Source organism: Jaculus jaculus, chromosome 14 (genome assembly GCF_020740685.1).
Source record: "Jaculus jaculus isolate mJacJac1 chromosome 14, mJacJac1.mat.Y.cur, whole genome shotgun sequence".
Classification (NCBI taxonomy): Eukaryota; Metazoa; Chordata; class Mammalia; order Rodentia; family Dipodidae; genus Jaculus; species Jaculus jaculus.
Genome location: NC_059115.1, coordinates 13,366,288 through 13,379,031, shown reverse-complemented (window position 1 = coordinate 13,379,031; position 12,744 = coordinate 13,366,288). Strand labels below are relative to the sequence as shown.

The window sequence follows — 12,744 nt, the reverse complement described above, 5'->3', positions numbered from 1 at the left end:
AATATTTAAAAATAACAAAAACATATAATAAATGATGAGCGCATTGGAAGGCAGAGATTTGTGTTCTTTAAGGGATGTCTTGGAATGTTGGAAGCTGGGCATGGTTGTGGATGCCCACAAGCCCAGCCATGAGTGGTGCAGAGATAAGAGAATCCCCTGGGCTTGCTGAGCAGCCAGTCTATGGAAAAATGGCAAGCTGTCAGGCACAGTGAAAGATTGTGAAAGGAAATAAATGGCTACCAATAGAGGACACCCAATGTCATCCGTTGGCCTATGCATGCATGCATGTGTGTCTGTGCACACACATCAGCGCACACACATACACCATACATATTCCACACCACAAACACTATACCATAAACACACCCCCAAGAGAGTTAGAATTCCAGCCTACTTTGCAATATTAAATTAATTTACAAATGTTACACATGTGGGAAAGTATAGATTGATTTTTCTCTTTTATTTTTTTAAAATTATTTATTTATTTATTTGAGAGTGACAGACACAGAGAGAAAGACAGATAGAGGGAGAGAGAGAGAATGGGCACGCCAGGGCTTCCAGCCTCTGCAAACGAACTCCAGACGCGTGCGCCCCCTTGTGCATCTGGCTAACGTGGGACCTGGGGAGCCGAGCCTCGAACCGGTGTCTTTAGGCTTCACAGGCAAGCGCTTAACCGCTAAGCCATCTCTCCAGCCCTTTTATTTTTAAATATTTTTATTTGTGGGCTGGAGGGATTTCTTTAGCAGTTAAGGCACTTTCCTGCAAAGCCAAAGGACCTTGGTTCGATTCCCCAGGACCCATGTAAGCCAGATGCACAAGATGGTGCATGTGTCTTTCAAAAAAAAATAAAATAAAATAAAATATCAAAAAATACATTTATTTGCAATCAAAGAGACAGAATATGGGTGCTCCAGGGCCTCTAGCCACTTCAAACTTAAGATGTACACACCACTTTGTGCAATTGGTTTTACATGGGTGCTGGTGAATAGAACCTAGGTCCTTAGGCTTTGCAGGCAAGTACCTTAACTGCTGAGCCATCTCTCCAGATGGATTAGTGTTAATGGATGCTTTGTAATGTTGGGGCTTGAATTCAAAAGCATGTGGTCCTCTTCTGCTACAGGAATGACGTGTGTCTGCACTTAACATCTCTACATCTGCCATCCAGCCAAACTGTCTATTGTTTGTTCAGATGAGCTCGTACCATAGACTAGAATGTGTGAAGCATGAAGATGAATATATAAAATCTCAAAAGATTAAAATTCTGAATATGCAAATTAGGTAAAAAGTCATTTTGAAAATTCTTAGGAGCTGGAGAGATGGCTTACCAGTTAAGGTGCATGCCTGTGAAGCCTAGGGACCCAGGTTCAATTCCCCAGGACCCACATAAGCCAGGTGTACATGGTGGTACATGCATCTGGAATTTGTTTGCAGTAGCTAGAGGGCCTGGCATGCTCATTCTCTGCCTCTGATTAAAATTTAAAAGTACTTGAGACACACACAGAACATGCCACAGGTTATTTTGTACAATAAAGTCAGCAATAACTTAGTTTTGCCAGCAGGTATACAAATAAACCATAAAGTGAAAGGTATGGATGCCTATCACTACAGGTGGTAATTACGTGCATACAAATTTTAACTGCGTTAATCTGAAATACCATAATGGAAAACCTAAATATTTTGACAAGTTCTATTAAACCCATGATGTTTCACCATTCCATGACATTACCCAGTGAGCTGATACATTTATTGACATTTTTTGAAACTTTGACAACCTCCATACCTAAACATAATGTACCCTGATCAGAATCCTTTTCCAGCACCTCATTTAACCCCCTTTACTGAACCCCTTCTTTCCAATTAGTCCCTCTTCTATTTTTTTTTAAAAAACATTTGAGAGGACGCAAGATATGGAGAGAGAATAGACACGTCAAGGCCTCTAGCCACTGCAAACCAACTCCAAATGCATGTGCCGCCTCGTGCAGCTGGCTTATGTGGGTTCTGTGGAATTGAACCTGGGTCCTTTAGCTTCACAGGTAAGTGCCTTAAGCGCTAAGCCATATCTCTAGGCCCCATATATACATTGTTTTTCATGGTAGGGTCTCACTCTAGCCCAGGCTGACCTGGAATTCACTATGTAGTCTCAGGGTGACCTCAAACTCTCGGCGATCCTCCTACCTCTGCCTCCTGAGTGCTGGGAGTAAAGGTGTGTGCCACCATGCCCGGCTCCCTCTTCTGTTTTGTGACATTTTTACCTCCTAGTATGCAGGTCTTGTGTAGGTAGTGTCAGCTACTGTGAGGTCATGAAAGCAATGGCAACTTTGTATCTGAAAGCCAGCATGGTAAACACTGCTCTCCATCCTCTGACTTATATTCTTTCTGCCACCTCTTCTGCCATGGTCCCTGAGCCTTGGAGGATGTGATAGAGAGTTCTCTCAGAACTAACATACGCTACTATTGACAACTTTGATATATGCATATGTGTGTGTGTATATGTGTGTGTATAATTTCTCCCAGCAACCATTAACTGGTAGTAGCTCCTCAGAAAGAGAATGCCTTATGCCCTCCTCCACCAGGAAGGAATGTTGAAGAGCCCAATATTGTACAGGTCTTGTGCAGATAAGTCACTATATATATATTTTATTTTTCAAGGTTTTTTTTCAAGGTAGGTTCTCTATCCCAGGATGATCTGGGATTAATTCACTATGTAGTCTCAGGGTGGCCTTGAACTCACATGATCCTACCTCTACCTCCTGAGTGCTTGGATTAAAGGTGTGCACCCAGCACATGCAACATGTATCTATTTTAATCATCCATTCCTGTTCTCTTTCCCCACTCTCCCTCCTCCCACTGGACCCTTTCATCCTAACTACTTCCTCTTTAATATCATGCGTGTACCCCGCTGAGTTTAATTAGGGTTGCTTGCACAGGCATGCATGGAAGGTTATTTACTGGAACATGTGCAATTTAACTGCCAGTGACTAAAGAAAATATCCCCCACGCCCCAGCAACCGCTAACTGACATAGCATCTCAGAAAGGAATGAAAGCCTTGTGCCCTCCTCCAAGATGGGATGTGGAAGAGCCCAGCATTGTCCTGGTCTTGTGCATATACCAGTCACTGTGAGGTCATGAATGCACGGGCCATTTCATGACCACAAAGCAGCATTCCAGCAATCCTCCTCTTAAATTTTCTGTCCTCTCTTCTGTAATGTTCCAAGAGCCTTGTAGGGGTTGATATAGATGGCTCACTCATCACTTATCCTCAGCACTATTTTTAAATATTTTATTTTTTTTTATTTATTTGAGAGAGAGGCAGAGGCAAATAAAGAATGGGCACACTAGCTCTTCTAGTCACTGCAAATGAACTCCACACACAATGAGCCACTGTTGCAGTCAGGTTCACACTTCTGGTAGAAAAAAAACCAAGAGCAGCTTGTGGGAAGGGGAAGGTTTATTTTGGCTTACAGGCTCGAGGGGAAGCTCCATGATGGCAGGGGAAAACGATGGCATGAGCAGAGGGTGGACATCACCCCCTCACCAACAGAAGGTGGACAGGAGCAACAGGAAGTGTGCCAAACACTGGCAAGGGGAAACTAGCTATAATACCCATAAGCCCACCCCCCAACAATACCCTGCCTGCAGGAGGTGTTAATTCCAAAATCTCCATTAGCTGGGAAGCTAGCATTCAGAAACCCTAAGTTATGGGGGACGCCTGAATCAAACCACCACACCCACCATGTGTATCTGGCTTAGGTGGGTACTAGGGAATCAATCCTGGGTCCTTAGGCTTCACAGGCAAGCGTCTTAACTGCTGAACCGTCTCTCCAGCCCTTTCAGCACTGCTTTTTGTTCTTCCCAGTAGACACTGCTAACTGTAAAAACAAGAGGCACTGCTTGGACCAAACCTGAGAGCAGCAATAATGCATGGGCCTAAACATAAAGATTCAATGGACAATTTCATGAGAACAACATATCCATTCAGCCAAATAACCATAGCAGCTTCTCTCTTAGGGCTTATGGCCCTCTCCAGCCATAAGCCTTTGACTAGGTTTTCAGTATCAGTCATGAATTCCCCATGGAGCGGACCTCAAATCCAATCAGAGAGCTATTGTTACCCCTGTCTCAACCTCCACACTGCTGGAATTACAAAATATACTACCATATTCACCATCTCTATATTGCTTTTGAGGATTGAACTCGGGTCTCCATGCTTGTGAGGGGCTCTCCTATGTCCAAACACCTTTAAATGCTATTATATAATTTTTTAAAGTTTCATTAATTGTAAAAAGGAGTGTGTCATTTTCACACATTGGTAATGAGCTTTGATCATATCTATTCCTCTTTTTTTAATTTTTTTGGCATATTTTTATTTATTTATTTGAGAATGACAGACAGAGAAAGAGGCAGAGAGAGAGAGAGAGAGAATGGACGCGCCAGGGCTTCCAGCCTCTGCAAACGAACTCCAGATGCGTGCGCCCCCTTGTGCATCTGGCTAACGTGGGACCTGGGGAACCGAGCCTCGAACCGGGGTCCTTAGGCTTCACAGGCAAGCGCTTAACCGCTAAGCCATCTCTCCAGCCCTCTACTCCTCTTTCCTCTTCCTCATCTCATTCCTCCTGCCCTTCCTCTTCCCGTTGAGTCTTCATTTGACTTTGATGTACTTTTTTGCCCTAGATTCCACATACGCAAGAAAATATGTGACAGTTCTCTTTGAAGTCTGCCATACTTAGCTTCACACAATAATCTCCAGCTCTGTGTATTTTCCTGCACACAGCATGACTTCATTTTGCCTTATGTCTGTATAATATTTCAGTGTGTCTATTACACATTTGCATTATCTATTCATTCAGTAAGAGACCCACATCGATTTTATATCGTGCCTACTGTGAATGGTGTCACAACAAACATGGGCAGTAAGTCTTATCTATTGCATGCTGCTATGGATTCTGTGGGATACATACCCAGGATTGGTTTGATTAGCTCCTGTGGTTTATTGATATTTTCATTCTGTGATGAGCCTGCCTAGTCATTTCCTTAGTAACAGCACTAACTTCTACTCCTACTGATGTGTAAGGGTTCTTTACCACCTGTATCCTTAATGTACTATTTGCTTGCTTTTACATAATGGACCCATTTTTATTCAGGTTCAATGGGACATCAATGTAGTTTTGTTTTGCATTTCTGTAATCCTAAACATTTTTCCTGTATTTATGAGTTAGTTCTACTTCTTTCTAAAAGTCTATGTTCAGTCATCTGGCCATTTGTTAATTGGGTTATTTTTTTTCTTTTAGTGTTTGGTGTCTGAGTTCCTTGCATGTTCTAGATATTAAATACTTGACCAATTAATAGGTTTTTTAACCAAAAAAAAAAAAAAAAAAAACTGGGCTGGAGAAATGGCTCAGCAGTTAAGGCACTTGCTTACAAAGCTTAATGACCTTCGTTCAATCCCCCAGTACCCATATAAACCAGCTGCATAAAATAGGGCATGCATCTGGAGTTTGTTTGCAGTGGCTAGAGGCTGTGGGACATCCACTCATTCTCTCTCTGTCTCTCTCTCTCCATCTCTCTCTCTCTCTGCTTGCAAATAAATACATTGTAAAAAACAAGCAAACAAAAAACTTCTGGGCTGTGGAAATGGCTTAGCAGTTAAGGTGTTTGCCTGCGAAGCATAAGGAACCTGGTTTGATTCCCCAGGACCCATGTAAGCCAGATGCACAAGGGGACACATGCATCTGGAATTTGTTTGCAGTGGCTAGGGGCCCTGGTGTACCCATTCTCTCTTTCTATCTGCCTCTTCCCCAACCCTCAAATATTTTTTAAAAAATCTTCTGCCTGCCATTGTGGAGCTTCCCCTTGAGCCTGTAAGCCAAAATAAACCTCTTTTTCCCAGAAAAAAATAAAAATAAAACAACTTCTGTAAGCTGTTTCTCCTTATGTTAATGAGTTTTTTGTTCTATAAGGGTTTTATAATTTAGTTCAGTTTGTCAATTTTGCTTATCATTTTCTGAGTCATTATGACCCTATTCAGGAAATTATTTCCTACACTGAGATCTTAAAGTATTTCTCCTGGTTTTCTTCTATAAGTTTTCAAAGATTTAGATCTTACATTAAAAAGTCTATAATCCATTTTAAAATGATTTTTGTGCAGGATAAGCAATAGGGATATAGTTCAGATTTGCTTTTGTAAACTCACTCATTTATTTATTTGACAGAGAAAGATAGAGAGAATGGGTGCACCAGGGCCTTCAGCCACTGCAAACGAACTCCAGACACGTGTGCCCCCTTGTGCATCTGGTTTACGTGGGTCCTGGAGAATTGAACCAAGATCCTTTGGCTTTGCAAGCAAACGTCTTAACCGCTAAGCCATCCCTCCAGCCCTAAATTTGTTTTATACATTATTTTTTGTCAGTGTGAATTCACAAAAGTGTATATCCCAGTGTAGATAGACGTAAACCTGTTGACATTTTCTGAGAAAAAAAAATAAGAGGTAGTCTTTTTGCGTGTTTGAACTTATAAAAGACAAAACATCAAGAAATAGCAGCTATGAAAGTAGAAGGGCAGTATAGTGAGGATGGGAAGGTTTAAGCAAGGATGGGGATAGGGAAATGGGGAAGAGGGAGATCTAGGAGAGGGTTAACTAATGCTAAGAATTTCTAAGATTCTGCTTGGCATGAGGTACTGTGATTTATAATTACATTTTTGCTATCGGACAGATTTCATGTGGTGTGGGGTCTTTACAACAGTGGATATTTATTTTTTCAAGCATTTTTATTGACAGCGAGAGAATGAGTGTTCCAGGGCTTCCTGCCACTGCAAACAAACTAACATGCATGCGCCACTTTGTGCATCCGGCTTTAAATGGATAGATACTGTGTTAGTATAACCTAAGTATGCTACATACACGTGTGGTGATGTCACCTGACGGCCCATCATTGTCTACAATTACCACATGCTGATATTTAAGTCACAATCACGTCCTCTGTGGCAAACCTTTCTCTGGTGTCTTAACAAATCCCTCTTCTGCTAGAATTTATTCAAAATCTGATCAGATTTCTGAGTTGAGTAAAGAGGAGGCAGAGTGTGTGGAAAGGAGGAAGGTATAGTCTCTGCAATAAGATCTTCTTGGAGCTGGTTCTCACTGCAGAACAGAAGCCAGTATGCTCTTTCCTATACTGAATCCCCTAAGTGAGCCACCCAGAGGGAGCTTTAAGTCTGCCATCTTACCCAGAGGTCTAACGTCTCATGTTGTAAGGAATAAATATGTGAGATTTTATTTGCTAATTACAATCAATGAACTTCAATTGTATGTTTTTGTTTATTTGTATTCGTATGTGGGGTGGGGGTTCATGCTACCGTGTACGTGTGGAGGTGGAGGACAACTTCCGGGTGTCTGTGATCCACCTTATTTGAGATAAGGTCTCTTGCCACTGCGAATGAACTACCAGAGAGAAGATGAAAGAATGCCTGGCCCTACTAGCTTCAGATTCTTCTAGGTCTGCCTCCCATTGTCATAGGTATCTTGGGACCATAGATCTATGCACCACTTTGTGACTGCCTTTAGGTGGATGCTGGTGAATTCAACATGGGCTGGCAGGCTCTGCAAACAAGCTCCTTGAACCACTAAGCAATCTCTCTAGCCCCCTAAATTCCCTCTCTCTCTCTCTCTCTCTCTTTCTCTCTCTCTCTCTCTCTCTCTCTCTCTCTCTCTCTCTCTCTCTCTGTGTGTGTGTGTGTGTGTGTGTGTGTGTGTGTGTGTGTGTGTGTAAAATTATCTGTAATCCCATCAGTGGAGCCCATGGCTGCATTCAAGAAAGGCCAATCCTCGACCATTCAGTTGTAGACTCAGACCCAGTATTATTGACATAAACTAAAAATTCTTATCCCTACCTGTATTTTATTTTATTTTTTTTTTTTAGGTAGGGTCTCACTCCAACCCCGACTAACCTGGAACCCTGGAACTCCTTCTGGAGTCTCAGGCTGGCCTCAAACTTATAGCAGTACTTCCACGTCTGCTCCCTGAGTGCTGGGATCAAAGGCTGTGCCACCATGCCCAGTTTAATTCTTGCTTTTTTTGTTTTGTTTTTTCAAGGTAGGGTCTCACTCTAGCTCAGCCTGACCTGGAATTCACTATGGAGTCTCAGGGTGGCCTCGAACTCATGGTGATCTTCCTATCTCTGCCTCCCGAGTGCTGGGATTAAAGGCGTGCACCACCAGACCCAGAAATTCTTGCATTTTTTTAAAATTTTGTTTATTTATTTGAGAGCAACAGACAGAGAGAGAGAGAGAATGGGCGCACCAGGGCCTCCAGCCACTGCAAACGAACTCCAGATGCGTGTGCCCCCTTGTACATCTGGCTAACGTGGATCCTGGAGAATCGAGCCTCGAACCGGGGTCCTTAGGCTTCACAGGCAAGCGCTTAACCACTAAGCCATCTCTCCAGCCAATTCTTGCATTTTTGAGACAGGGTTTTGCTGTATAACACAGCCTGGAATCAAAATTATTAATTATTTGAGGCTGACTTCAAACAAGTGATCCTCCTGTCTCCTCCTCCTCCTCTCAAGTTTTGGGATTTCAGGCCTGTCAGTTATCTAATCTTGTGACTGATTACTTAGTCCCCTCTTGTCTGAGCATCCACGATTGCTTCTTTCCATGGCAAGCTCTCCCGAAACCAGGAATCATACAGCAGGTCTCTGAAGTGCATAGAAAGTGGGGCTCCACGGGTGACACAGAAAGCGTGTTAGGATCCACTGTGGAGAGTAAGCTGGCCAGCTCCTCTAGCCACTGCAAACGAGCTTCAGATGCATGCGCCACCTCGTGCATCTATCTGGCTTACGTGAGACCTGGAGAATCAAACCTGGATCCTTAGGCTTTGCAGGCAAGTGCCTTTTAACCGCTAAGCCATCTCTCCAGGCCTTTGATCCACTTTTGAATACACCTTTCAAACCCTTCACTCCAACACTGATTCAGACCTTAGATTCTTCCAAATGATTCATAGGCAACTTTCTTTAACCTCTGCCCAGCTGCTCATTAAGCCTTCACTAATTGCCAAACCTCGCTAATCACCAGAAGTTGGTGATGATGATGTGTTCCGGGTGTAAAATTTGCTCTTCATAATGCATGCCCCAAACTCTCCATGCAGACAGTGTCACTGACACCGCAGAGGATATGATAATGGGCCCTCTGTGGGAGACCAGATCAAGATATCTTGTTCTTTTTATGAGCCCTGGAGCCCTGGGTGCACATGGTTTGATAATTGCCTGAGCACATCTCCACAGAAAATATCGGCTAGGTAAGCACTGCCTTGCATTCTGTCTCAGGAAAATAGGACGCGGGGCTCTTCACTGAGAGAGAAAGTCAACGTTGTATCTCTGTACATCTGGCTTTATGTGGTTACTGGGGAATTGAACCCAGGCTTCAGGCTTTGCAAGCAAGTGCCTTTAACCACCGAGTCATTTCTGCAACCCTCAGTGCTGTATTTTGACAGCGCATTTGTTCCGGTGCTAGCCTGGGGTCCCTGTGAGCATCCCCGTCCTTACTGTAACTGGGCAGGTGATATTCTCATAGCTACTTTGTTTTCTGAAAATTCACTTCTCCCTTCTGTACTTCACAATGATTTCTGTATCCTACATTGATAATTGGGATTTGAGGGTTGGAGAGATGGCTCAGCAGTTAAGGTGCCTGCCTGCAAAGCCTAACTCTCAGGTTCAATTCCCCAGTACTCATGTAAAGCCAGATGCGTAGTGGTACATGGTTCTGGAGCTCAATGGTAGTGACTGGAGGTCCTGTTACACTCATTCGATTGCTCTTCTCCCTGTCTCTCTCTATCTCTGCTTGCAAACAAAATATTTTACAAAATCGCACTTTTCTTTTTGTAAGTCATTACAGTTTGACTAGAATGTTGTGTCTAACTCCCAGAACCTTCTATTTCACTGGTTAGAACTTAGTTGAAAATTACATTCAATGGGACATTTCTCCATATATGATGCTTTTAGCTGTTGTAAGGAGCCTGCTTTTTCTATGTGAAACACAGAACCAAGCAAAGATGCAGGAAAAAAAAAAATGCAGGCACTTCCAAGAGACTTTTTTTTTTTTAATTTATTTATTTATTTGAGAGCGACAGACAGAGAGAAAGACAGATAGAGGGAGAGAGAGAGAATGGGCGCCCCAGGGCTTCCAGCCTCTGCAAACGAACTCCAGACACATGCGCCCCCTTGTGCATCTGGCTAACGTGGGACCTGGGGAACCGAGCCTCGAACCGGGGTCCTTAGGCTTCACAGGCAAGCGCTTAACCGCTAAGCCATCTCTCCAGCCCGAGACATTTTTTTAATTTTTTTAAAAATTATTTTATTTAAGAGCGACAGACACAGAGAGAAAGACAGATAGAGGGAGAGAGAGAGAATGAGCGCGCCAGGGCTTCCAGCCTCTGCAAACGAACTCTAGACGCGTGCGCCCCCTTGTGCATCTGGCTAACGTGGGACCTGGGGAACCAAGCCTCGAACTGGGGTCCTTAGGCTTCACAGGCAAGCGCTTAACCACTAAGCCATCTCTCCAGCCCTTCCAAGAGACTTTTAAAGTAATCTGCCCATGCAAAGGTTTGTTATACTGGCTCTGACTGTGTGTGCCTGAGGGTAGCTGGAGACAACCCAGGCAGTCTCCCGGGCCTGACTTATGAGCATAACAGTTATGATACAGAAAATTACAAAAATAAAATTCTTTCACCAAGGATGATTTTTTTTCTATACTTTAATAGACTCTCTGGGGACATCCAGGGCCATCTGTGTGATGAGAACCTTGGTTTCTGAAATATTTTGCATTCTATCCCACCAATGAATAAAGGTACCTGAAAAGCTGGCAGTTTCTCCCTGCTTTTTAACTCAGTTATTTAATTTTATGAACAGCATATGAAAATACACTTTGTAGTTTTCTTTAACATTATATGTCATGATGAATGACACTGAATTCTAGTGATGGTGCAGTACATCCTTGTCAATTTCCTTTCACATGTTCATATACAAAACATATGTCTTATGGCGCTGCTAATCATTGTTATTGACCATTGAGATGTGACACTAAGTTTAGAGAATTTCTGTTCTGATGACTCCTAAATTATAAAACAACATAGCAATAGGACAAAATTATGATGTAAGCCCTTATTTTCTGAATGAATAACAGTGCAATGTCTTCAGGTGCATCTCCTAGGGTGGGGTACAGCACTACAGGTTTGCGTCTTGGGGAGCGTCCCCAAATTAATTTACAAGTCCATACAATTGAAAAGTATCTTTCTTTTGTTATTTTATTTGCCAATAGAGAGAGAGGGACACAGAGAAGAAAAGAATCTTATTAGCCCCATTGGCCAGCCTGCTGTGCACGCCAGCCCACTCTGAAATGCAGTCCACGTCTTCTCAGAACCAAGTCCAGAAAACTCCCGAAGAAATGATTCTACACATCCTCATGCTTTTCCAGACTGGCATGGGGACTGTGGCCAACGTCATTCTGTTCTTCTATAATTTCTCTCCGATCCTGCTGGGCCTCCCCCTGAGGCCCACACAAGTGATTTTCACCCACATGGCTGTGGCCAACTCCTTGATTCTCCTCTGCACTGGGCTTCCACACACGATGACTTTTGTCCTAAGAAGGCAGCTGTCCGCTATGCAGTGTAAGCTTGAGTACTACATCCATCTGGTGGCTCGAAGCACCACCCTATGCTCCACCTGCGTCCTGAGCACCTACCAGTTTCTCACTCTCATTCCTGGCAAGTGCGGCAGGGCAAGAGCCCCCAGGGCCACTGGGTATGCCTGCTGCAGCTGCTGGCTGTTCAGTCTTTTAAGTAATATCTATGCCCCAGTGAAGGTCACGGGTCCACAGAATGCACTCAACGGCACTGACTCTAAAAGCAAGTGGTTTTGCTCTGTTGCTAGTTTCAGGGAGGCCATGGTTTTCTTGCGCATCACCCACGATGCTGTGTTTATTGGCCTCATGGGCTGGACCAGTGGCTCCATGGTGCTTCTCCTGTACAGACATCACCGGAAACTGCAGTATGTTCACACTCCCAACCGTGATCACAGTGACACCCCAGAGACCAGAGCTGCCCGCACCGTCCTGACACTGGTGGTCACCTTTGTCAACCTATACGTTCTAGGCTGCGTGTGCGCTTTGCTTCACATGTCCTCCGTAGGCACTCCTCTGTGGCTGGGACACGTCTGTGAAGTTCTCGTTGCAAGTTTCCCCACCATTTCTCCCTTCCTGCTGATCCTTAAGGACCCTCGGACCCCTCCTCTCACATTCTTGAGCTGCTGCATACCACAGCCAAGGTGACGAGCATAGGAGACAGGCTTAATAATGGCCATACATACTCTGGGCAGAAAAAAACAATAATTCCAAATAATGCTAAAAATAATTCCCTTTTGCTTTCTCTTTCTCCCTCTCTCTCTCTCTCTCTCTCTCTCTCTCTCTCTCTGTGTGTGTGTGTGTGTGTGTGTGTGTGTGTGTGTGTGTGTGTGTGCGCGCGCGCGCATATAAGGTCAGAAGATAAATTCAGGGATTTTTTGTTTTGTTTTGTTTTTTGAGGTAGGGTCTCACTCTAACCCAGGCTGACCTGGAATTCACTTTGTAGTCTCAGGCTGGCCCCAATCTCATGGTGATCCTCCTGCCTCTGCATCCCAAGTTGCTGGCATTAAAGGTATGCACCACCACACCCAGGTATTTATTTTTCTTCTGATAACGAGAGAGAGAATGGATTGTTGCAC

At 43.7% G+C, this 12,744-nt stretch overlaps 1 protein-coding gene across 1 annotated transcript; it reads left to right on the top strand.

Annotated features, from left to right (window-relative positions):
* Positions 1 to 100: 100 nt before the first annotated feature.
* LOC101610406 (vomeronasal type-1 receptor 4-like) lies at positions 101 to 12,313 on the top strand. Its single transcript, XM_004671795.3, has 2 exons — positions 101 to 135; positions 11,356 to 12,313. Exons 1-2 carry the CDS (start codon positions 101 to 103, stop codon positions 12,311 to 12,313), a joined length of 993 nt encoding a protein of 330 aa, XP_004671852.3.
* The last annotated feature ends 431 nt before the right edge of the window (positions 12,314 to 12,744 follow it).

Coding starts and splice junctions, on each gene's coding strand:
- LOC101610406 (XM_004671795.3), top strand. CDS start 101: ATGGTTGTGGATGCCCACAAGCCCAGCCATGAGTG. Junction 136..11,355: donor CACAAGCCCAGCCATGAGTG/GTGCAGAGATAA, acceptor CCCATTGGCCAG/CCTGCTGTGCACGCCAGCCC.